General features: G+C 32.5%; 2 protein-coding genes and 1 non-coding gene across 3 annotated transcripts; 1 reads left to right on the top strand and 2 right to left on the bottom strand.

The window, feature by feature from the left end:
* Positions 1-2,848: 2,848 nt before the first annotated feature.
* Positions 2,849-14,030, bottom strand: LOC130824587 (indole-3-pyruvate monooxygenase YUCCA2-like). The gene is made up of 4 exons (XM_057689649.1): positions 13,094-14,030; positions 10,040-10,288; positions 5,168-5,290; positions 2,849-3,321 (listed from the first exon to the last, which is right to left on the bottom strand). Exons 1-4 carry the CDS (start codon positions 13,772-13,774, stop codon positions 3,076-3,078), a joined length of 1,299 nt encoding a protein of 432 aa, XP_057545632.1. The 5' UTR covers positions 13,775-14,030; the 3' UTR covers positions 2,849-3,075.
* A 6,563-nt stretch (positions 14,031-20,593) lies between these two features.
* On the top strand, positions 20,594-24,310 carry LOC130823343 (uncharacterized). Its single transcript, XM_057687962.1, has 4 exons — positions 20,594-21,890; positions 22,053-23,041; positions 24,020-24,082; positions 24,233-24,310. The coding sequence occupies exons 1-4, from the start codon at positions 20,594-20,596 to the stop codon at positions 24,308-24,310; spliced, it is 2,427 nt and encodes an 808-aa protein (XP_057543945.1).
* LOC130824692 (small nucleolar RNA R71) lies at positions 21,096-21,201 on the bottom strand. Its single transcript, XR_009046783.1, has one exon. It is a non-coding gene; the product is annotated as a small nucleolar RNA R71 (small nucleolar RNA).
* Positions 24,311-27,113: the final 2,803 nt, after the last annotated feature.

Below are 27,113 nucleotides of genomic sequence, written 5' to 3'. Positions count from 1 at the left end.
TATCTTTCCAAAATGAGTTTCTAATACGGGTTTCTGCAACTTTCTTAATTGAATTTTTTTCTAACAATTATTTTAGTTGGAAATTGGAAGAAAAAATGGATGGGAATTTTTTTAAAAATAATTTAGGCTTTTTGGGCTTAATTCAATTCAAAGCATTTTCACTAATTTATCTGAGTAGATGATTTTTTTTTCTATTTTTTTTGTAGTGATTTGATAAAATGGAATATATATATATATATATATATATATATATATATATATATATATATATATATATATATATATATATATATATATATATATATATATATATATATATATATATATATATATATATATATATATATATATATATATATATATATATATATATATATATATATATATATATATAGATTTGTTTATTATAACTCTTCGATTGTGATGATTGGTGAATTTAGGGTGATTATATGTTAATTTCAATTGTGTATATTAGTGATGATTATTCTACATTGGTTTATTAATAAACGGAAAAAAAAATACCAACCTTTATGTTGCGGTTCTTGGAGAACCTTAGCATATAGTGTGCTTTTATATATAAAAAAAAAGTACACTATATGCTGCAGTTTTCTAGGAACCGCAGTATATAGCTTGGTTTTGTATTGTTGTTTTAAATCATAGCATTTTTTAATGTCCATCTGTTGCTAGTACAATTATTTGAGGTCAAAATCGCAACATATGATGGGCAAAAAATCGCAACATGATTTTCCCACTAGTATTCTATCATCTCACATCTATTCTATTTTCTCCTAATTTTAAGTTTTCATAAAATATAGTTGATACTTTGAGTGTCTTTAAATATCTCAGGTATAGGTTACTAATTTGAAGAAAAGTCTTTAGTTTTTGGTTATATTTGATTTAAATTTTTATGGTTATTGATTTATTTTTGGCTTTTCACTAGTTCTTATTAAAACTTGGAAAAATTACTTAGAATAATTCAATCATTTATTGATATTCCTACAATAATCTCTATGATTAACCATATGAATTATGTTAAGAGTCATTTATCCAAGAACATTGTTGCCTAAATTGTGATTGATTTTTGCAGGTTAAGTGCTAAAAAAAGAAAATTAAATAAAAATCAAAAATATTTAAATTTTTAAAAGTTAAATAAAAAAATAAACTTACTTAATTTCTCTTTTTATTTTATTTTTTAATTTTTCAATTATTTATAATTTAATTTTGTATTTATTTTTTTTATGTAAAATGACTTTTTGTATAGGTAAAAGGTTATCTTGGTGCATTCTTAGCAAGCACGCCTTATAGTATTCATATTTAATTAAAAGTTGGGATAATTATAGTAATATCAGTAAATGTTGAATTATCCTTGATAATTTTACCTTTAAACTGTAGGGTACTCTTCTATTTAATTTGCGTTGTATCTTCAAATCTTCTATTTAACTATGGAAGAAAAGTTGATTTTTACTTAACTTGCGCATTAAAATTAGGGTTTAAAAAATGTCTTTAGTGTTTGAATTTTCAGGATTAGAATGAAACAAAATTATTTTGTTCTCACAAATTGAAAGTATTTTGAAAGAAGTTGCAACTTGTGCTTACTTTAACTTGCTTTGTTATTGATTTTGGTGTTTTTCTAATTTATTGATATCTTGTTATCCCATACTTAATTTGACAAGAATTTTGTGTTTGGATGAAGAAGTTATGTGATATTATGTTTTTATGGGATGAGTGTGAGTTAGTATTAGTGGGCGATTTACAACTTAACAAAGTTTAAAATTTATAGTCACCATACATTGTAAAGAAACTGTAAAGTAAAAAAATTCAGTATATTGGTTTATGTATAATGCCGTTTGATATGGAAGTTGGGATGCAAAAATTAAAAGTTTGATGGTTTTAGGGTTAGAAGAAATTTTGGAAGTAGGTGGGGTTTAATTTATTTTGATGGAGATAGAAATGAATGGTAAATTAGATTACATACAAAGAAAGGTGATTACAATAGTCAACATCCAAGAGTAGCTTTCATAAGGTATTTTCTTTTTCTACTACTTATAAAAAAATATTTTTAAACATCGAGGACAGGTCCATCTTCAAAGGTTTGGGACCCAACAAATAATTGGCCTAATCCCACATAAATTCCCTCTCTCTATCAAATCCTTCTGGCCCTTACTTGACTCTTCATCCCACTGCCGACTTTTGCTTTCCTTCCTTCGTTCCTTTTTCTTATTTTTTTCTCTACTAGTAGCACTATTATTATATTTATTTTTAATAATTTCTTATATGAATTTGATCTATATCGTTTTGATATGTACCAATTTTAAAATATGAAAGAAATTAAATATTTTTACTTAACAAGTACAATCAATACAATCAGTACAATTATTGGAAAAATACTTACTATCAAGTCCATGAAAAACTTAATATTTATATTATTGTTTCTGAAAAAGAAAATTCATTGTTTTTCTTATACTTTTGTACTTCTTCCTTAACATGCACTAGGCTTTTTCTTTTAACTAAAGAATTTTAGAGGATTCCAAGTAAGTTTATTTATTAACTCACGAATTTGAGTTTAGTAATTTTATTTATATTGCAAAACATTTTTTGATGCAACTTTGAATAAATATTTCTTGAATTGAATTGAATTAATCTTAATATTGTTGAACTAAACTCAAATTATTTATAGATTAAAGATATACATAATTAAAAATAACCTTTTTATTAGTGATGATAAGTTTGGTTACAATCTAACAAATATACATTAAAACGAATCGATTTTAATTGAGTTTATTTTTATTTATATATTACAAAAAAAAATATTAATTAAGAGCGATTGATGAATAATACTTAGATCATACTAACTGAAGAGAATCATTCAATACAAAATTTGATTGCATTACACTAAGTCATATGTTCAAATTAAGCTACTAAATGCTAATTGAAACCTAAGAACAATTGGCTTAGATATCTTATCCTATCAACAAAGTTCCTAAAAATTTTGCCTATCTAGCAAAAAACATCCTGAATTGTATACACAAAAATATACATAAAATTAAAATCTTAGTGAGCATTAAATAATTCTACCTAAATATAATTATCTTCAATGTCATTTGATTGTTTACTTAAACGATTGATTTTTGTAGAAATCAAATGCTTTGCTTGAGTGATCCAATCTCGTTCAATATCTTGTGCAATTTTGATAGCATCATGAGTTATACCAAGCAACCCACGTTTTGTAAACCCTACTGCATATAGCCCTTTCTCTCCTTTCCATCCATCTGGAAATTGTTTCACCGGATATCCATCATTCTCTAAGAACATCTTAGTGTCCTGAAGTGATTAAAAGTTGTTAAAAATGAGTGAAAATTTGTTGCGGTTTAATTCAATAATAATAAGTTAAGTAATATAATGACCCGTTTGATCGGTGGTAGAAATAGGTAGTAATATAAATGATATATAGTGTAAATAGACCTTTGATCATTTTCTATTATCACCTAACTAATACAATATTTTTAAATATGAATGCATATGAATTGATTTTAAAAAAAAAATGAGATGATTGAAGTAAAACAAGTATGACCATTAAAATTCTTAATGCTTTATTTGGAAATGAGAATTTCATTTGAAACTATAGATTCGACTCAAATTTAGTGTTTAGGAAATACAAAAATTTCAAATTTGAATTTGAGTCAAATTCACAATTGTTATAAAAATGGTTAATGATGAAGATTTGGGATTGAACCTTCTAACCTTATATTTTCAAATTCTACATTGATGATTTCACAATTAAAATCTACAATTTGAAATGAAATGTTTGTTCCCAAATGCAACCTAAGAGAATTTGCTACTAAAATTACACTAATTTTTAATTACTATTGCATTTAATACCGGTTACCAAACAAGCGGTAGCCGGCAGACCTAGAACTCACACTCATTGAGAGCACAACTGAATACATTAAAAATATATGTGTGATCACTTTCTCCCACTTTATGTTATAAAAAATTATTTTTTGTGAAAATATATTTTTTTAGATTAGTTTTTTCACGTATAACGCTTTGATTGCTAAATAAAAAATAATAGTGGTATATTAAAAGAAAAACCCCCTACTGGGCCCATGTATTAGTCGAAGGTTTCTTAATTGTGTCCATTTCTCTTTACTTTCTTCTTAGTGGAATGAGTATAATTTTATCCGCATCTAAACCCCTCATCAAATTCTGCCTTGTACAAAATATCGGAAGTGTCCTTTTTAAAAAAACCATAGACGAAAAAGAATTATAAGAATGAGTTATACTTCAAGGTCTTCGCACAACTAGGGAATTGTTCCACGCTCCAAGGGTCCCAAGGAAAATTAGCGGTATATTCTAAAAACACAAAAACTTAAAAAAAAGTTAATACTTTAAATCACTTAATTTAAGTTTTTAGCTATCAGCTTTAACCCTTAAAATACCATTATATCACTTAAAATGCCAATTCTAACTCTTAAAACCTCTACTCTAACCCTTAAGTTTTATATTTACTTACCTACTCCAACTGTAAAATATCAATTTCAAGACTTAGAATGTTTATTTTAATGGTTTAAAGTTTGTCAAATCCAAGACTTAAAATGCCTATTTAAGATTCAAAATGTCTAATTCTAGCTTTAAAATGGTAACTTTAAAATTACGGGTTGAACATGTGAGCGGTCACATGCATGTGGCCGTCTCACAAGAGATTTGTTGTTCTAAAAATCATTGGGAGCATAGCGGTGTAGATTCCATTTAATTAGTGGGAAGACCTGCTTTCGATTCCTTGTTAAGGAAATTTTGTAAACCTTTAAGTTTTTTTAAAGTCAAGTGCCCTTGCGGGTATGGGACCCGTCCAGGTCCCGCAGGGTATCTTCTAAATGGTTTGCTTTGAATCAAACCTCTAAAAATTGTAACTAATAGTGTGTAGCAAATAATAATTTGTAATATCTTCTAGCGATTTAAGTATATTTACGTAGTATCTTGCAAAATTCTTATAATTATCATTTGATAGTTTAAATTATCATTAAATTTTTATGATTTAACTCATTAATTTAATAATATACCGCAAATTAAGTTGAACATTTTTTGAAAAGTGTTAGGAAGTTAAATGTATCTTTAAGTCTTAACCCATTGCATTGATAGGTAGAAGCAAGAATAGGAAAATTCATACTTGTAGCCAAGATGGTACGTTGCTTTTATAACCAGTTGCAAGGATAATAACATCAAAATTCTTAGTTCTTCCATCAACAAACTCTACCCCTTGATGTGTAAATTTTTTAATTCCTGGAAAAACCTGTACATAACAGATTTAATACGTTGGTACTAGCTTGGACCATAACTATAAATATATAAAACCAAAAGAATGTTAGGAATAGCCAATACCCAATTGGATTTAGGCAATAGATTCGATATTGGATATAGCAATAGCGAAAACCTTGTTTTATAAATGTCTATCTAATTTTTCCCATGCATATTTAAAGATTTTCCTTAAGGGTGTCTAGGCATGGCCACGGGGCGGGTTACCCGGAACCGAACCGGTCCCGAACCGCTTGGAACCGGAACCGGAACCGTTTGCGACAGGTTCCGAACCGCCCCGAACCGCAAAACCGTGAAACCGCCGGAAAAAAGTTGCCGGAACCGTGAAACCGCCGGGAAAAACCGTCGTGAACCGGGTAAAAAACCCGCAGTTTGGAACCAGAACTGGTCCGGGAGAACCGGTCCAACGGTTCCATGGAACCGGTTCTGGAACCGGAACCGGAACCGGTCCGGTTGGACCGGCTCAACGGTTTCGTGGAACCGGAACCGGGACCGGTCCGGTTGAACCGGCCCACCGGTTCCATGGAACCGGTTCGCCATAAGTTACCGTTTATGACCGTTGAACTAGCCGTTGCATTTTTCATTATAAATACTCATCAATTTCAATCATTTTCATTCACAACTCATCTCTTCTCCTACTCTCTCTACTTACTCTCTCTACTTAATTCTTTAATTACGCAATTATTCTCTTAATTAAATAATTAGTCTTTTAATTATTTCTTAATTTAGTTAGTTACATAATTAATTATTTATTTATTTCTTAATTCTATATTTCTATTATTACTTCAATATTATCAATCATGTCTTCATTTTTGAAAAAAGCCACAAAAAAAGTTACTAAAGTGGCAAAATCATTGGGAGGTTCCAGTTCGTCCAAAAGAAAGGCCACTTCTACTCCGTCGGTATCAACAACACCTTCCATTAGTAATTATAATTATGAACATAATTATCCGGAAGGGTACGACCCGGAGTTACATAATTATGCAGAAGAAATGGAAAGAGAAATACAAATTGATGAAGAAGAAGAACAAGAAGAGGAACCAACGACCCCAATTGGGATAAATATATCTCGACAGTCATCAACAAGATCACATGAAGAACAAGGAGAACAACAACAACAAAGACAAGCTCGTGGTAAACGAGTCAATTTCCAAACTATCAGTTAGTTTTATAATTTTATTTTTCAAATTAATTAAACTTTAAATTATTTATTTATTTAATTATAGTTTTATAATTTTAAATTATTTATTTAGATGAAGATGAACCAGTAAGACAACCTGTTCCGGCAATGCCACCTCCTAGTGGTAGAGCTGTTTCACATGTGTGGTCGTATTTCACAAAAGAACCAACCGAGAATCCAGATATTTTCTTATGCACTTGTCAAATTTGTGAAGGTCAAGGAGTAAAGCCCTTAGTTTCATACAGTTTCGCCAGAGGTAAATACTTTTTAAGTTTTTTATACATACTGACATATATAATACATTGATACATTATATATTCATATTTTATAAACATTTATTTATAGTGTTTTGTGAATACGTGTTAGGTGGTGGTACGGGATCTTTTAACAAACATTTGGCAAAGAAGCATGGAATCACAAAAGAAACTCATGCAGCAAGCGGGAGCGGGACCACAAGTGGAAGCCGACAGACACAATGGGACATTCCCATCACAGGTATGCCTTTTAGATACAATCGTAATGACATGATTGATGAATTTTTTAGGTATGTAATTTGTGATGAATTGCCTTTTAACCACGGTGAAAGTAGGGCATACGAGCGTCTCAATAGAAAAACTTTGCAACCACAATATAGAGCAATCCCTAGGAGCACTCTTAAAAGACGCACAATTAAATTATACGAATCAATGCGCTATGAATTAGTTGAAATGTTTAAATCATTTAATGGTAGGGTTAGCATAACAACTGACATTTGGTCTGCTACCCCACATTTAGAACCTTATATGTGTGTAACAGCACACTGGATAGATCGAAATTGGATTATGCAAAAAAGAATAATTGCTTTTGAGACAATGCCAGAAAGACATACCGGTGAAAATATAAAATATAGATTAGTAGAGATATGTAGAGAATGAAACTTATTAGATAACATATTTTGTTGTTCAACTGATAATGCAACCGTGAACATTAAATGTATAGAACTTTTGTTTAACGAACCTGCTTTTAGTTTAATCCTTGGGGGTAGCTTATTACACATACGTTGTTGTGCGCATATAATTAACTTATCTTGCCAAGCAGGCATAAAACAATTAAGTGATTTATTAGAACCAATTAGGGATATAGTGAAATGGCTTAGGATCGGAAAGATAAAAAGACGATATAAACAATTATGTGACCAATACCAACTTAAAAAAGTGTATTGGTCATTAGATACTCCTACACGTTGGGCTTCAACCAACGATTTATTAAGAAAGGCGATTGCTTATCGCCCAGTAATAACACAACTATATAGTGAGTGTACAGATAGTTTCATAGCTGATGACACTTGGGAATTAGCTATAGGTGTACATAACATATTAGAAGCGTATGACCACGCGACTAAGATTTTTTCTTATGTTTATGAACCGAACGTTCACTTAGTAATAAGTGAATGTATTACTATTTTTTATCATCTTCTTAAATATACACATGAAGATACTAACCCAAAATTGAGGCCGATTCTTGCAGATATGATGGAAAAATGGCAAGCATATTTTACCGATTTTCCTTATATTTATGGAATCGCAACCATTTTGGACCCACGTTTTAAAACTGAGGTCCTTACTAAAGTAATAGGATTTTATTACCAATCGTTAGATCGCCCGTCTACTGATGTACATAATTATGTAGGAACATGTAAAAAATATTTAGCAGAACTCTATGATTTTTACGCTAGTGTATATAACCCGAAACGCGATATGTCTAGGCGTGCTAGCGTTTCGGCACGTCCCTCTTACTATAATTCGGTAATAGCTAACATAATGACTCAAGATGATAGTTTTGTAGGATCATCTTCTTCTTCCTCGACCTCATATTTAGAACTAGATAGTTATCTTAAACACCACTTTGAAATAGACCAAAGTATCTATGAAATTTTGGAGTGGTGGAAAGAAAAATCTATTAAATTTCCCATTTTATCGAGAATTGCAAAGGATATCCTTGCAATTCCCGCGTCAACAATTGCGTCGGAGTCTGCTTTTAGTGCAGGTAGAAGAGTTTTGGACGAAAAGCGATCTCGTCTTGCTCCACATAGTATTCAAATATGTGTTTGCAAGAAAGATTGGGATCAAGCGGAGATTCGAACACAAGGACTAAGGAATGATGATGATCAAGACGACGATGATGATCCATGGATGATGATGGATACATCTGCATCATCGTCAGGAGGAGAGTCAGCGGAAGCATCTAATAAACCACATGATGATGACGAAGACGAATAGGATCAATCCGACAAACGACAACAATAAATCAACATTCAACAACTATAAATAAAAGGTATGACAAAGAGCTACGTGGGCTTTGATTCCTTCGGGATACGTAGGCAGCTTAGTATTCATTTGGGTACTAGGTTCAAGTCCATTTTCTCCCTCTTTTTTTATTAATCATCTTTATCGACATTATCATTGATTCGTTTCTTATTAATTTATTCATTCTTTTTAGTAAATATTTCAATAACGATGACAACTTGACATGCAATGAATTTCGCTAATAATCAAGTAATCATCAAAGGTACGTCCGCGATATTATAGTATTTTTTTTTATATAAATATTTAAAGAAAAAATAAAAATGGAACCGATGGTCCGACCCGCCCGTCCCGTGAGTTGAAACCGCCGGAACCGCCTCATGAACCGCCAAGGAACCGTTTGGAACCGCCCGGAATCGGAACCGGAACCGGAACCGTTCGCGACAGGTTCCAAATGGAACCGGAACCGGATGGAACCGGACCGTGGCCATGCCTAAGGGTGTCCTCTCTTTAACTGTCTATCTAATTCCTATTAGTTGATCAGTTTAGGTCGTCTATGTATAATGACGCTATATATGTACTACTCGAATACGTGTTTAAGTGTCTTATTTAACTATTATATGAAATTTTTTGAATATTTTAAGGCAAAATAAAGTGTTCAAAAGTTAAGAATTCAACACAGTTATTTGAGGTAAAATAAAGCATCTGAGTGATAACATAATTAATGATAAAAAGAAAAACTGAATTGGGGTAGATTGAACTCTCTAATTTTTCTTTGGATGTTCCATTACTTTTTTTTTAATCTTTATTTACATTATCATCTCGTTTATTTAAAAAAAATTAAAATAAGTTGAAGAATAATAGAATTTATGTTATTTATAATTTTGCACACTATTATAATAGTTGAAAAATATAACCATGCATGAGATTAACATGCGCTCCCGATTAACAAGGGTAAAGTGCAAATTTTTTAGCGCTCAAAACATATATTTTCACTTATAAGGTTGATATTAACTTTAATTAAATATAGGTATATTTTTTGTATTTGGTATGACCGTATGAGTTATTAAGGCATTTTAATAAAAAATTTTATAATATCAACAATACAAAACAAAAATAGTATTATATAATTCATTACAGTTTATGTTTGTAAGAGTGTTTTGCATTGGGGCTAAAAATAAACGAAACAACAAGTATCTTTAATTTAGCTAGTAATTCATTGTTATAGATAAATGTTTAATGATAAAATGAGATAATGTCAAACCTTAATGTTTCCAGCTTTGACTTCGGCAAGTGTCCCAACATCCAACACAGGAGTTTTTCCAGAGATGTTCTTGTATTGAAGGGGACCAATTGTCGGCCTATCTATCCCTAATTGGGACGTATCACCAAGCATTAGACGAGAGATTAGGAGCAATATTTGATCCACTACCTTAAGTGGAAACCACTTTAACAACCACATTGACATTCCAAAAGTTGAAACACCTAGTATTTCTTGTGGCAATATATGTACCTAAAAAAAAATAAGGATTATTTCACAAAGATTACATAAAACTGGATTTTAAATTTCTTAACGGCCTCCTATATATTAAGACTCGTCTAAGAGGTGAGTTTACAACATATAAAACTAACAATGTTTTAATTACAAACTATGTCAAAAGTGGAATATTGTTGCATTGAAGATTTTTGCTTACACAACACTATTTTAATCTAACAATTTAGATTTTAAGATTATAAGACATACGTTATGTGTTGATAATTCTTAATCCTAATTAATAATTAGATTTTGAGACTATCATCTTAAGGGTGTTATCATAATCTTAACCTTTTATACAAATCTTTTATGTTCTTAAAGTACATTCTATCACATGATCATAGGCACCATATACACTTGAAATTAGAAAAATGAATAAGGACAATGACAAATAATTCAAGAAATATAAATTTATAGTTAACAAAGTGAAAAGTAGATTCGATCAAGTACATGTATTACAAGCATGCAAATGGAAGTGCAATAAAGTCAATTAATTATGTACTCCCTCCGTTCCGGTCTAGGCTTTCTATTTCTCTTTTAAATATTCATTAATTATTGTTAATTTGTATTTTACTTTTAATCTTTAAGTTAAAATATAGTCAAATTAAATTTTATTTAATTCGTCTCAATATAAAACTTATATTGTATCAATTTTTATTATTTTTATTATATTAAATTAGAGAAATTAAGATTACAATAACAATATCGACACCTACAATAAAAAGGATACCTAGGGTGGAAAAGTGGGAGAATATATAATTGCAAAAAGGATCTAGAATAATATTACAAAAGTAGTAACATTAGAACCTAAAATTTAATTTTAATAATTTCAAGTTGTTAATTAAATTAGGGTGTCTTTATCAATGGACAATATGTGGTGTATAAAGGCGTCATCCAAATAAAAAGAGAAAATGAACTCATCAATCCACAATAACCAAAAAATTTTTTGTTTAAGATGATTTTAATGGAGATCTAATTCCTCTAACACATGGATAAATCATCAACAAACTTTCAACCTATTGGTACATTTGGACTAAAATCTATTCCTAACTAGGTAAAGTTTTTAGTTTAAATTCCCATTTAGAATTTAAATTTGGGTTCATAAAAAGTATTGCTAAATCATTCTGATAAATAATTCAAAGTGATGTTTCTTTTATCTCTTGATTAATTTTTTAATATAACATTCAATCAATTGGTACATTTGGACCAAATTCTATTCTTAGCTAGATATATTCTCAAGTTTGTATCCATATAAATTTATATTTTGGTGCATAAATAATAAAGATAATTTATTAGAACTAAAAATTTAAAATATATAGCTTTCCATTCTCTCTTGTATAAATATTACACACTAGCAAATATCTAATATTAGAATGATGTAAAGATAAAGAAAAACGGGAAATTAGAATAGAAAAAGAAAAAAAAATACTAAACCACAAATATTCAATTAAAAAAAAAGAAAAGGTATAACTAATTATTAGAGAGAATAGCGTGTAATATTATTTTTCATAAAATTATAAATAAACAATTTTTTTTAAAGGCTATTAAAATCATATCATATGGGCCGGGTGTGAATACGAGTCACAATAATCTAGTAAATACGAGATACATTAACTCCTCTTTTCAAGAGATTTCAACACTAATAATTGCTGAATAATTGCAGAACTATTAAGAAATTGATGTGAACTATTAGCTTGTGTCGGTAGGAGTAAAAGTAAAAATCTGAGAGAATTTATATGAATAAGAACTAAAGAAAAGGAGTAAAAGTAAAAATCTGAGAGAATTTGTATGGATAAGAGCTAAAGAAAATGATAATGACACCATCTAACATAGAAATTTTTCTAAATATATATATACATACTAGAATAAAAATAATGCCAATAAGTTATATAATAAGAAGGGGTGTGAAAATAGGAAGGATAGGAAAGAATAGCTACCGTTAATTAATTAAGATCTAACGGTTTAAAAAAAGTTGTCTTAGCAAAAGATCTAGTAACACATGTTTATAAAGAAAGCATCACATATTAATTTAGAAAACAACACAATTTCAAGTGACACATGTTTATACAGAAACTATCACATATTAATTAAGAAAACATGCACAATTTATTTTCTATTCTGAACAGCGTGCAAGATGTACCATTGATCTAAGATCTGACGAATGAAATTCCTTCATATATATATATATATATATATATATATATATATATATATATATATATATATATATATATATATATATATATATATATATATATATATATATATATATATATATATATATATATATATATATATATATATATATATATATATATATATATATATATATATATATATATATATATATATATATATATATATATATATATATATATGCTTTTTAGATTGTTAATTGCCTAATAAAATTACACAACAAATCCCTGGTATATGTATAAAGAATACTTTAAATTTAATTAAAACTCCCTAATATATCACAAAATTCAAAACTATATAATTTTTTAACCACCAATATTCACAACAATTATTTTATCAATGAATTTTCGTTTGAAAGAATTATTCACAACAATCATTATTGTTGGAGGTTATTCAAGGAATATATTATAGTTTCGCAATATATATGATTTTAAAAATTAAATTGCCATTAAAATTTGTGCAATACAATTATTATTCTTTTGTTTAAATTTATTAAATTGCATAAGGTAAAGATTTAAAGAGACAATGATGATATTAGATTCACAAAAAAATATTTAAAAGGAATGAAAAATAAAGTTGTATACTTACAGAATCCCTAACAACCATGGAAGGATAAGCATTATGATTACAAAGATCCAAGCAAAGTTCCATACCAGAATTTCCACACCCAACTACCAAAACCTTCTTTCCATTAAACTCATGCCCACTCTTATACTCAGTTGAATGTATTATGGGCCCTACAAAATTATCTCTTCCTTCAAACTCAGGCTCATAAGCTTCTGCATTCTCTCCTGTTGCTACTATCAACCATTTACATACATACTCAATCATCTCCTTCTTTGGCCCGCAGGCCCGAACTCGCCATAGCTTGAGCCTAGTATCGTACTCAGCCTTAACAACAGCCTGTCCGAAAACGGGCTTTAGGTTAAAGTGCTGAGCGTAGGAGTCTAGGTAAGTGCTAAACTGCTCCTTGGAAGGGTAAGTAGGGTAGTGATCTGGGAATGGGAGGTACGGAAGCTGACAGAATTGCTTCGGAAGGTGGAGTCTAAGCCGATCATAGGTTCGAAATTTCCAGAGCGAGCCCAGACAATGGGCTCGCTCTAGAATAACCCTAGGGATCCCCCTCTCCTTTAAGCATGCAGCCACTGCAAGGCCTGATGGGCCTGCCCCGACTATTAAGGGGCCAGGGAGAAACACTTGCCGTACTGACGGAGTTTGTTGATGTGGGTCATGAGCTAGCTTTGCTGCCATTTCTTTGACGGGCTCCATCCACCCGGCCCGCCCTAAACGACCTTAAGGTGATGAATATGAGGTAAATACACTAATTCACTACTAAACAAATTCTCCCATTATAGCTAGGATAGAATTATGAATATACTCTACTTAATTTGAAAATTTCAATTAATTTGTTATAATTTATAATAGTATAATTCAAATAATATTAACGGGTAATGAGTTTTTAGCGTATATTTTTTTAGAAATGTGATTATTCTTATTATTTTATTCGAAAATTAAAGGATTATTTTTTTGGAGTTGATTAATTAAACTCTAAATAATATTTTAATTTAGAAATTTGGATGATGAGTGGATTAAAAGGAGAAGAAACTAAAGGAGTTTGGGATTTGGTTAAACTATTAATATGGGAGTTTGGAGGGAGAGGAAAAAATGATTGAAGTGAAATAGTTTAGGAAGAAGCAGAATGGAGTGTGAATTTATATGGTGGTGACAAGGTCAAAAGGAGTAACTTTATAGGAGTATAAGGTTATTATGTGGGACATGTTTCTAGCTAGAGTGGAGTAGTGGACTAATTAAAGTACCTTACAAATTCTTGTGAGATCTCTAATTGGTCATCTCATTATATATTATTTAAAATATAAATATGTATTAAGAATAATGTAAATAGAAATTTAAGATATTAAAAGTATACAATAAGGATACGTAAGTAGCATTAAGGATAATGTAAGTAAGCATTAAAAATATAATAAGTAGGCATTAATCTTTTAATAGGCTGAACTTAAAATATGTCTTTTAAAGAGACGGTCTCTCAAGAGACTAGCTGGTATATGTTAAACTATCAACTTAATTGATATGTTTATTCTTCCATTGAATAAGCAAGCATGTATTGGATTTATTCGTCTAGAACGTTATTAGTATTTATTACCACTCTATTTTATATTTTCATTTTTAATTTTATTCAATTGACTCATTACGAGAACTAATATTTTTTGATTATTTTTAATTTTATTCATGAATAACAATCAATGTAACCATACATAAAAACAATTACAAATTCTAATTCTAAATCATAATTATCATTATTTAAAGCAAATAAAATTAATATTAACATAATTTAAAGCAAATAAAATTGAAATAATCATAATGTGAAGCAAATTAAATTTCTAATTCCTGAACAAATAACACTGAAATCATACTCAAATAAATTAAAATTATCTTAATTTAAATCATATTAAAATTATACTCAAATCAAATTATACTCAAATTTACAATAAAAAAAACTTAATTCATTACTAAATTCTAATTCAATGTTAATGATTTTATAATTTTAATTCAATGTTAATGATTTTACCTCACTTTATATCGGGAGGATTAGAGTGTGTAGAAGAGGGCAAGAGGCCAAGACCAAGTCGGCCAGCGACAATGGTACATCAGGCAGGCAACAGCAATGGTTTGGGGTTGTGGTGCAGGCTCTCGAATTCCGAAACAGAGAATGGAGAGGAAGACATAGTCAAAAACTGAGAGGATTAAGGAAATTGAATAGTTATTATTTTCCTATCTTTAATAATTGTAATTGCTCTGGTAAAGTATTAATAATGTTAAAGGTATATATTATCAAATATGAATGATGTAGCTAGCTTGCTGGTATTGAAGTGAGATTAATTTCATATTTGGCAGCAAGTCACGAATTCGAACCCTAGGTGCAACTTTCTTGAAAATTTATTTAATGGAATTGCATATGCAACATCATCACCTTAACTTGGTTTGCGGTTGTATTTTTTTCACTAATTTTATTTTTTTTGTTTTTTTAATGCTTATGATCCCATTTTTATTCATTAACTTTATTACACAATAAAACAATACTTTTACTATTTAAAACATTTAGTTTTTCTTAATTACGGAAATAATTTTTATGGGAATATCAAATAAAATTATTGATGGAGTACTAGGATAACATAAAAAAAAAATGAGAATAATCATCTGAGGTAACAAAAATTAGTTGACAGCCTTCAAAAATTCTAATACGAATGGGACCATATAGATTAATATGGATTAACTCAATAGGATGGATAATAATTTCTTTGTTTTGGATTTAATACTATGTTTGTATAATCACTTTGGAGGAAAAAAAGAAAGGAAAGAAAGGAGAAGGAAGGGAGGAAGAAGAAGGAAAGAGAAATGTTAAAGAATTAATTCTTGTTTGTTTAGGAGGAAAGGGAATTGAAGGGAAGATCTAGCAGTTGACTTTTTTAGTTGGCTCGTTTGACCAGCTGAAAATGTTTATCGTTTTTGTAGGCTTTTAAACTAGCTAAACAAGTCAGCTATTTGTGGAGATGTTTGGTAAATTTGAGTATTGGTTGTTGACTGTTTATTAGAGAAAAAATGAACCAATAAGTCAAAAGCCAACCGTAAAAGCTAGCTGGAGTACCCTTTTCAATTTGGCTTAAAAGTCAGTTTTTCAGCTGCTTTAAATGTCATATATCAAACACTTTTTTTTTTGCTATTTGATCAATCAACAAGCAAAAACCAAAAAGTCAATCAAGAAGCTAAGCCAAAAACCACGAACCAAACATCCCTCTAACTTATGGCATACTCAATCAAAATCATAGGTTATATGTGTGACCCCAAATTCAATTTCTCTCTGATTAGCTTCAATGTTTTAAAAAGTGAAACAAGTATAAGTACAAAGTTCAACAAAGAAATTCCTCATTTCTCAATGCCGACTATTGCGGTTCTTTATAAGGATTCAAGGAAAATGGGAAGCCACTACGATGCAAATAGAGAAGATTCCAAGAATCTTTCTAGTATAGGAAAGCTAAGCCTTTTTCTTTAAAGATTCTCTGTCTAAATTTTGGATTTGGTACCTGGTGATGCTCCACTGAAAGGAACATGTCATAAACTTAAGGTTCTTTACTCTTTACTGTCACCAAATGTTCTTCACCCCATGAATCGTCTAAATGAACTTGACAAGATATCCACTAACTACTAACTAGTATATACCTTTCATGGAACTTAGATTCTATTTAGTTGGCATATAGAGTTAGTTTGTACGGATGGGACTCCAAGTTATAGTTAAACATAAGTCATAATGTTGACATTATATGATCATTTTGTTTCATAATCTATGCAAATAAGTCAGAGTTATCAACCTCATATTCGGGGATGAGGGTAATTTTGATACCTTATATTTTGCTTTATAAGGATTGATAAACTATTCAAAATAACAAGGTGTATCTTCTTTTCATGGGAACCCATTTGCTAAGAACTCCACAGATAAGCATGCTTGGTAGGAAGCAATCATAGGATGGAAGTATTGGGGGGAGAGGGAGAAGTGAAAACAATAGAAAAGGTCACAATACTCACGAAATAGTAAGACAATTTAATATTTATAAGGCTTCGGGTCCGGGTCTACGGGGCGGGTCCAAGGCCCGAGGCCATAGGTCGGGTAAAGGCCCGGGTCCGGGTCCAAACCCTCGTACCCGGACCAGGACCTATCAATTGTTTTTTAGATCCCGATCCGACCCAAATCCGATAGGTCTCAAAAATAGGAAAATTATACATGGTAGCACTGAACTTTCATGAATCGCAAGTGTAACATTTTTGTAAGATTTTTTTTACATGGTAGCATCCAGTTTATACACTATCGACCTAATGTGGTATCATTAGTTAAATTCTTGCCTATTTTCATTTAATTTATCATTTTGACGTTTCTAACCTTATTAAGTGTTGATTGTTGTCTTCGAAAATTTACCTAAACTTCCTTAAACGATTTTTCCACCATTTTCACCATCTTCAAGCACCATGTTGATTGGAACTAGGGCCTTTTTTAGCATTTCTTGATTTGATTCGAAACAATTTGTCAATGAACTTAGAGGTTGAACTCAAAAATAAATTAGGGCCTTTTGTTTTTTTACGTTTCTTCCTTATTTTCTTACAATTCTCATTTTCATATTGCAGAATGCCTAAACATGTAGTCAAGAATATGGTGCTTGAAAATGGTGAAAACGGTGGAAAGTCGTTTAGGGAAGAAAGCCAGTTGTGTTGCTACATGAAAATGGTTTAAGGCAAATTATAAAGACAACAAACAATTATTATGTCATCTTTAATATATAGTACTAGTATATGTGCCCGTGTAATGCACGTTTTTTCTTAGTTTGATGATTTATATAATTTACATTTTAAAACTTTTTAATTATTTATTTTAAATTTATTTTATTCACTTATTAATAGCGAAATAAATAGAAAATGACAACGTAATTGACGAATACATGTATAAATCTTGAACTAACATAATTGAGTAATGAATATGTACATACTCATTATCAAATGCATAGCACTATGTATCATTTTTTCAAACTAAATATAGAATATAATGTATGATATGTTCAGTTACTTGTATCGAGTTCATTGACCTATATTCATTGTCTAAACCCCTGCACCTCCTTAGGTGTCTATATATGATTACACTTGACAATTTAATCGTTTTATATATTATTCTATTAACTTTTCATGTATAATCATAATATATTTATTTTTAATAATTCATTGTATGAATTATAATAGCATAAACTTAATTATCATTCATATAAACATACAAAAAGATATTTATTTGTTGAAGGAATATATTTCAATATTCTTTAAACTTCTTCGATTCATATTTAGGCATAAAGATTTGATGTTATAAAATATTTTGAATAATTAACCAAATTTAGCTTCAAATAAATTTAAGAAAATTAAGTGATAAGTAATAATTCTAAACCTAATTAAATAAATCCACTTGGCAAGACTTTAAAAATTTTCCATTTGTCAGTTTCCAATTCTCTTAGTGTATTGTATGATATTCATAATCACATATATTTGTGTTAGTGCAAGTACCATAACTCTTAACAATGACGTTGAATTTGATCACATAATCGAACATGTTTTATCATGTACTTTGGAGAAGGATGGTAAGAATGTATAGAGTTGTGATGTGTTAAGGTTTAGGACGATCAACGAGGTGATGGATGTGGGATGTTTGAGGCTTTATTAAATGGATGGAACCATGCCTTGAACGAGACAAAACATAGAAAAAAAGGTTGCAGGAACAAGGCAATAAGGCAACAAAGAAACGAAGTCACATGCTCGAACGAGCGACATGCAAACAACCTAATGATTAGTAATTGATGTATGCACTTTGTACTATATTTTTATGCTCCCTTCCCTCGCATTTTATGGCATTTTGATATGTGATTTCGCATTTTCCATGTGGTTTTACGCTTGGTTGGAGTTTTGTGTGTCTTTGATTATTTCAGGACATTTTAGTCCACTCTTGTATTGGAAGCGGATCACTCCTGAGCATTAGAATGCGTGCTTCGAGATTTGGAAGATTTGGAGACCGCATTGCGACACTTTTGTGAGCTCACGGGCCCATTCGGACATGCTTTGAGTTCCGTTGGGTTTCGTTTGTACTTTTGCCGCGTTCTCATGAAGAAAAGTAAGCACAAGATGATAGGCCCGAGCGGGTATTTTCATACCCGGGTGATTTCAAGCAAGAAGTAGGAACGTAAGCATCCAAGCCCAAGACCCGGTCAGGTCTAGCTTAAACCCGGCCGGGTTTGTCTAAAATCACTTGCTTGAATGTTCAATCCACGGACCCGGTCCAGTCTTGCTTAAACCCGGTCGGGTCCTGCGATTTCTGCTCTCTGGAAAACCCTCAGCACACGGACCCGGTCCGGTCTTCAGAAACCCGGTCCGGTCTTCCAGAAACCTGGTCCGGTCCTGCTCTAATAACCGTTTTTCCGCACGGTTTTTATTAAATGATGAGGAATGTAACCGGAGACGAGGGGTTAACATTTTCTCGGTTTTCTTTAGATACTTTTAATTCTTCACTTTGGAAAAGAGATTGGGGAACTTCATTTATTTTTGTTCGTCATTTTGGTATTTGATTTCAAGTACTATTTCATTATCCCTTTTCTTGTTATTATTTTTAATCATGTTTCCTTTAATGAATTCTTGTTTTGTTGCATTTGATATGTGTGAGTAGTTTCTTAATCTAGGGTTAGATGGAACCCTAGCCATGATATTGATGATGAATTATTGAATCCCAATTCCTTTTTGTTATGCATAATCCTTGTTCATGCTTGATCTCTTATGCTAGTTAACTCATGTTTTTCAATAGATTCTTTGGAAATTGTGGTTAACAATTTATTCATCACTAACGAAAGTTAGAGTTGAATGAATTGCCTTTTAGATCAAGGGCTTGATAATCTTCATGAAAATAGATAGATTTGATTGTTGGATTTTATAGAATACTATGCTCAATGTCATTACTATACTTGATTCCATGAAAATAGGTTTGATAATATGGTAGTGAAGCTAATAGTCTCCGAAAGGAGTTATTAGTATCTTTAATGGTGTATTCATCCTATTGAACTTGGTTATGATTGTTGTAAGGGTAGTAGGATCTCATTGTCATCATATCATGCTAGTGGGGAAATTTATCCCTAGATGTTTTAGTATCATCGATTTACCTTTCTAATTTAATTGTTTGCGCTTTAGTCATTTAGTTAGTTTAGACATATATTCTCCAATTTTGTATGTTACTTGGAATCAATTGGCAGCCGGAAATTAATCATTTACTACGTTGTTCCCTGTGGATTCGACCCTAACTGCCGCTGTACTAGTTGCATATTAGGATTTGTTTGATAGTACATAAACGACCTATCAAAATTTGGCGCCGTTGCCGGGGAACAACGGATTAGTTTAGTGTTTATTTTCTGAGTTTAAATTGATTCTTTTTCTCTGATTCTGCTTAGGTTAGGTCTCCCTTCCCTATCTATTTAACCCTTTGCTTTTAGTCTCTTTTGTTGCATGCAAACAAGACGTCAGGGACACGAACTAGTACCTTTTGACCCTGAAATCGAAGCAACAGCAAGAAAACTCAACTCTAAGCAAAGAAGGCGAAGAAATAAGAGAAGAGAAGATTTAATCATGGCTGAAACACCAGAGAAACCCCTCCTGGATTATATCACTCCTGATGCTAGCATTGTCACTACAAGCATTGTGAGGCCAGAGATTTCCGGGAACCAGTATGAGATCCGGTCAGCATTTTTCAACTGGATCGCTCAGGACCAATTTCATGGTATTGAGAATGAGAGCCCAACCGACCACATTAATCTGTTCATCGACAAGTGCATGACACACAAGTACAACAACGTCACCTCCGATCAATTAATGTTAATAGCTTTCCCTTTTTCTCTTGCGGGGGCGGCTAAACAGTGGCTTCGTGAGGAAGAACCCAACTCCATTGCTACTTGGGAGGCTCTGAAAAAGGCATTCTTGCATCGATACGACCCACCCGGAAAAACTTCAAAGTACCGAAATGAGATCTCTACTTTCAAGCAAAAAGACGGGAAATCACTCTATGATGCATGGGAGAGATTTAAAAGTCTAATCAGAAAGTGCCCACATCACGGATTACCGGATTGGATGGTTATTGAGACAGTCTACAATGCTTTGAGGCATGAGATCCAGACTTCTTTGGATGCTGCTGCTGGGGGTAACTTCATGATGAAAACACTGACCCAGGTCAAGAAAATTCTTGATGATATGGCTTCAAATTACCACTGGCGAGAACAATCAACTCCAAGGCGAGGTGGTAGGTCTGAAGTGGATGCTATTGTTGCTTTGACTAATAATGTACAGGCTTTGACAAGGAAGGTTGAGCAATTGGATGTAGCTGCAATAAATAAAGTCTGTGGTGCTTGGGGCTTAAATGGGCATTCTAGTGTCGATTGCCAACTTCAAGCCGAAGGGGTTGCTGCTGTGGAACAAGTCAATGCCATCCAAAATCAGAATGCGAGACAACAATACAACCCCTACTCGAACACCTTCAATCCAGGATGGAGGGATCATCCAAAATTTTCCTACAAAAACAACAATGCGCAGAATCCCTCATCCTCGTACAACATACCATCGGGTTTCCAACAAAGGCCTCCCTTCCCACCTCAACAACAACATCCACCGAAGTCCAACCTTGAGAGCTTGATGGAGAACTTTATTGCTACCCAAAGCAAGCAAAATGAATACTTCAGCACCTCCATTAATCAGATTTTGGCTCACAACAAAATGATCGACACTCAGATGGCTCAGATGGCTCAGCAATTGAGTAACTTATCCATGCAAAAGGGGCAACTTCCGGGAAACACAGAAAGGAACCCAACCACATCCCCACATTAGCAGCTCAATGCAGTAACTACGAGGAGTGGTAGGACACTTCATGATCCAGCCCCTTAGGTAAAGACTTCACCTATTGTTGTTCCAGCTCCAGGTACTAATGATGATGTTTCTGAAGAAAGGAAAGATGAGCCAGTAAATTCAGACAAGTCCATAACCGCCGGTCGAACTTACACACCAACAGTGCCATTTCCGTCTAGATTGGCACAGGCGAAGCTTGAGCAAAAATATGGAAAATTTCTTCAAGTATTGAGCAAATTACAGCTCAACATCCCCTTCTTAGAAGCCATTAAGGAATTGCCCTCTTATGCTAAATTCCTCAAAGACATCATTTCCAACAAACGCAAGCTAGAGGAGAGTGTGGTGGAAACTCTGAATGGGCAATGTAGCGCTATTTTTCAGTGCAAGGTTCCTAAGAAACAAGCTGATCCTGGTAGTTTTACTATCCCACTGAAGTTGGGGAACGATGTGTCTGCTGTAGCCCTTGCTGATTTAGGGGCTAGTGTGAGTGTGATGCCGTTAATATTATGCAAAAAGATTAATGGCGAGATGAAAGCCACTCGGATGTCCATACAATTAGCCGATCGATCTGTGAGATACCCAGTTGGTATTCTTGAGGATTTCCCCGTCCAAGTTGGTAATTACTTCGTACCCTGCGATTTCGTCATTATAGATATGGAAGAGGATGCCTGCATTCCGGTGATTTTGGGTCGTGATTTTTTAAAGACCACAACAGCCAATTTTGATGTGAAGAATGGGAAGTTATCACTTGAGATTTTGGGAGAAGAGCTGCATTTCCATCTCCCCTCATCCATGGCATATCCTGCCATTGGGGAGACTGTTTATCGGATGGATGCGATAGTTGACGCTACTCTAGAGAGGAAGTCCACACCCTCCATTGTTGATCCACTTTATGCAGCTATTGAGGGCAATTACGAGAAGGACAGAGCCGATGTGATTGAGATGGTCCAAGTTTTAGATGTTGCACCTACATTCGTTCTTGCAAAAACTAAGTTTGAGGACATCCCTCCTTGGAAGGTGTCCACCATTGAGGAACGAAAAAAGTGTACTACGCCTCCTCAGGTAGAATTAAAACCCCACTAGATGGGGCGGTCCTTCTAGTTCTGGAGGTGGTGGTTCGGGTCAGTGATCATTCATTTCATCTTGTACCAAACACTGAGGACCGTGCTTGGACTGGCTTGGGGGGACAATCACTTCCCACTCACTCACTCCCTCATGCAACTGCATAATTTTATCATTTTCGGCATATAGAGTTAGGTTTTATTTCTCACATGCATAGGCATATAGAGTTAGGTTTTATTTCTCGCATGCATACAAAAAAAAAATAAAATAAAATAAAAAACGTGTTATGGCTTGATGAGAATTGTTGGAATGCCCTATATATGAGTAACACTGTCTTTTCCCCTAAAATGAATTTTGCAAAATGTTTTGACTGGTATTTTGGCATGTGATACTGTTATTTGGATGTCAGGGGCAAACCGCAGACACTCCTAATTTGAGAACCAGTTAAGTGGCATTTAATTGCCTCATGAGCATGAGTAGGTTAGCTAGTGAGTAAGCCTATTCAAATGTGTGTGCATTATCTACTAGGATGCCCATTAGGGGCTAGACTGATCTTGACTTTGCTTTACTCCTCCTAGAATTTGACTAGATATACCTTGTTGAAAATGATTTTCAGGCTTAGATGTTAACTTGAAACCACATGGACTAAAAAGCCACCTGCACTACTTGACTTTAGGTTTTAGCCCTCTTGAGCTTGAGCCCATTTCCTTTCAACCCGCATTACTAAAGCTCCACAATCCCAAAATTTGCCCCCCTTTACAGCTTAGGGAGTGAATTAGTTATTTAAGTTTGATGTTGGTTGTTGGTGTGGTTACTGATCCATAATTGTAAAATTTCGAGTTTCTTTTAAATTTTCTGTATATAGACACCCCCAAGTACTATTTATTTCTTCAAAAAAAAAAAAAATAAATAAAACTCAACAGAAACAACAAAAAGAAAGTGATCTTTGTTTGTAGTTATGAATTCAGTTAAATAAAGGGGTTATGTCTTGTCCTTCTAGATGCTCGAAATTTCGCTGGTGAAGTTCATTCAAGATTGGTTGTATGTTGTTCATGCTCGAAGTGTGTGTAATTGCGAGAAAAGAGTATTCACTCCCTATTGTCCCTACTGGGTCTCATATTTTTTTTAGCACGACCAATAACCTTAGCCAACGTTACATCCGTTATTAGCCTGATTTGATTCTCTTGGTAGTTGAAGTCTTTTTCGAAGGAGAAGGATAGCAAGGTTAAAGTGAAAGTCTTTAGAATGTTATTTGTATTGGAGAGATAATTTTGTCCTTTTAAACACATGAGTGTAAGAGTTGGGAGGGAAACACTGCTGGGGAATGGAAGTAGTCATTTTTACTACTTTGGTGTGTGTAATGAGTTCTAGACTCATCGACGATGGAGTGGTAAGTCGCCCCGTGAGTACCTCCTTATTTGATTTATGATGTGTTTACGATGGCCTTAACTGGTTACCTTTTGGATGAATTGTGAAAGCCTTATTGCGCTATGATATTCCGGATTGATGTTGAGTGCGCCTAAATGCCGATTCGTTTGAAGTTGCTTTTAAATGAATTTCGAAAACTTTTGGGGAAGAACTTTGTTGACCTATATGATCTCCTCTTTTCTTTGCCGGTTCATTTGCTTGGGGACAAGCAAGGGCTCGGCTTGGGGGAGTTTGATGTATGCACTTTGTACTATATTTTTATGCTCCCTTCCCTCGCATTTTATGGCATTTTGATATGTGATTTCGCATTTTCCATGTGGTTTTACGCTTGGTTGGAGTTTTGTGTGTCTTTGATTATTTCAGGACATTTTAGTCCATTCTTGTATTGGAAGCGGATCACTCCTGAGCATTAGAATGCGTGCTTCGAGATTTGGAAGATTTGGAGACCGCATTGCAACACTTTTGTGAGCTCACGGGCCCATTCGGACATGCTTTGAGTTCCGTTGGGTTTCGTTTGTACTTTTGCCGCGTTCTCATGAAGAAAAGTAAGCACAAGATGATAAGCCCGGGCGGGTATTTTCATACCTGGGTGATTTCAAGCAAGAAGTAGGAACGTAAGCATTCAAGCCCAAGACCCGGTCGGGTCTAGCTTAAACCCGGCCGGGTTTGTCTAAAATCACTTGCTTGAATGTTGAACCCACGGACCCGGTCCAGTCTTGCTTAAACCCGGTGGGGTCCTGCGATTTCTGCTCTCTGGAAAACCCTCAGCACACGGACCCGGTCCGGTCTTCCAGAAACCTGGTCCGGTCCTGCTCTAATAACCGTTTTTCCACACGGTTTTTATTAAATGACGAGGAATGTAACAGGAGACGAGGGGTTAACATTTTCTCAGTTTTCTTTAGATACTTTTAATTCTTCACTTTGGAAAAGAGATTGGGGAACTTCATTTATTTTTGTTCGTCATTTTGGTATTCGATTTCAAGTACTATTTCATTATCCCTTTTCTTGTTATTATTTTTAATCATGTTTCCTTTGATGAATTCTTGTTTTGTTGCATTTGATATGTGTGAGTAGTTTCTTAATCTAGGGTTAGATGGAACCCTAGCCATGATATTGATGATGAATTATTGAATCCCAATTCCTTTTTGTTATGCATAATCCTTGTTCATACTTGATCTCTTATGCTAGTTAACTCATGTTTTTCAATAGATTCTTTGGAAATTGTGGTTAACAATTTATTCATCACTAACGAAAGTTAGAGTTGAATGAATTGCCTTTTAGATAAGGGGCTTGATAATCTTCATGAAAATAGATAGATTTGATTGTTGGATTTTATAGAATACTATGCTCAATGTCATTACTATACTTGATTCCATGAAAATAGGTTTGATAGTATGGTAGTGAAGCTAATAGTCTCCGAAAGGAGTTATTAGTATCTTTAATGGTGTATTCATCCTATTGAACTTGGTTATGATTGTTGTAAGGGTAGTAGGATCTCATTGTCATCATATCATGCTAGTGGGGAAATTTATCCCTAGATGTTTTAGTATCATCGATTTACCTTTCTAATTTAATTGTTTGCGCTTTAGTCATTTAGTTAGTTTAGACATATATTCTCCAATTTTGTATGTTACTTGGAATCAATTGGTAGCCGGAAAATAATCATTTACTACGTTGTTCCCTGTGGTTTCGACCCTAACTGCCGCTGTACTAGTTGCATATTAGGATTTGTTTGATAGTACATAAACGACCTATCAGTAATCTCATGCATTTTGGGCATTGATGGGGGTTTGTATGTTATCGCGTAATGTTTCTTGGCGGTTTTAACAAAAGTATAATAATTACTTAATTAATTTTTAAAAAAAAATTAAAATTATAATGGAAGGGAGGTAGAGGGGCTGCCGGTTTTGAAGGGTATGGGAGGAGTCTTGTAACTCCTCTCATAATGGTGTAATTAGGATTAATTAGGTTGGTCCTTAATTTCCCTATTAATCCTAAACATCATTTGTATTCCTCACATTTCAAAACCTCAAGTGAACAAAGAAAATCAGAAAAATTCTTTCTGTTCCTTGTGCCTTGCTTTCGGCATTCACAAAAAAAATAAAAATTGTTCTCTTGTTTTTGTCATTCAACCTTTTGATCAAAGGGGTAAGTTTAATAGAATTGCTAATTGTAGATTTTATATACAAGGTTTTCTAAGATTAATTATATTTTATGTATGATGATATCCAATGACTTTGAGGAGGATTGAGTATATTTTTATGTAATTTTCTTTAACAATCCTTTAATAAACCTTAATCTTGTTAAAAGGATTAAGTTATGTTCTTGATTTATATTCTTTAACAAAGTTTAAATTTGTTATAATAATTGAGTTTTGTTGATATTCAAATAAATTTCTTTTATGGTTTAAATTTCTCTAATTAAATTTCAATTTGTTAGTAGAAATTAAGTTGGTATGGATTAAGTTATGTAGTCATCCAAGGGTTTAATAATCCTTTATCAAAATTTGATTTGTTAGAAGAATTGTGTTATATTTATATATATATGTGTTTTGATTTTTTTTTAAAAGGGTGATTTGGTTTTATAATTCTCTATAAAATTTAATTTGTTAAGAGAATTAAGTATTTAATTTAGTTATCATAAT

Source organism: Amaranthus tricolor, chromosome 9, assembly GCF_026212465.1.
Source record: "Amaranthus tricolor cultivar Red isolate AtriRed21 chromosome 9, ASM2621246v1, whole genome shotgun sequence".
In the NCBI taxonomy this organism is placed as follows: Eukaryota; Viridiplantae; Streptophyta; class Magnoliopsida; order Caryophyllales; family Amaranthaceae; genus Amaranthus; species Amaranthus tricolor.
This window is presented reverse-complemented; position numbering and strand designations above follow the sequence as displayed.

Bases quoted from the DNA above. Each gene is read 5' to 3' on its own strand.
- LOC130824587 (XM_057689649.1), bottom strand. From the start codon at position 13,774: ATGGAGCCCGTCAAAGAAATGGCAGCAAAGCTAGCTCATGACCCACAT. The intron at 5,291-10,039 runs GTTTGACATTAT...TGTTATGTACAG, and splicing joins TCAAAGCTGGAAACATTAAG to GTTTTTCCAGGAATTAAAAA. The intron at 3,322-5,167 runs GTATGAATTTTC...TAATCACTTCAG, and splicing joins ACGTACCATCTTGGCTACAA to GACACTAAGATGTTCTTAGA.
- LOC130823343 (XM_057687962.1), top strand. From the start codon at position 20,594: ATGCAAACAAGACGTCAGGGACACGAACTAGTACCTTTTGACCCTGAA. The intron at 23,042-24,019 runs GTAGAATTAAAA...AGTTAAATAAAG, and splicing joins AGTGTACTACGCCTCCTCAG to GGGTTATGTCTTGTCCTTCT. The intron at 24,083-24,232 runs GTATGTTGTTCA...TTCTCTTGGTAG, and splicing joins AAGTTCATTCAAGATTGGTT to TTGAAGTCTTTTTCGAAGGA.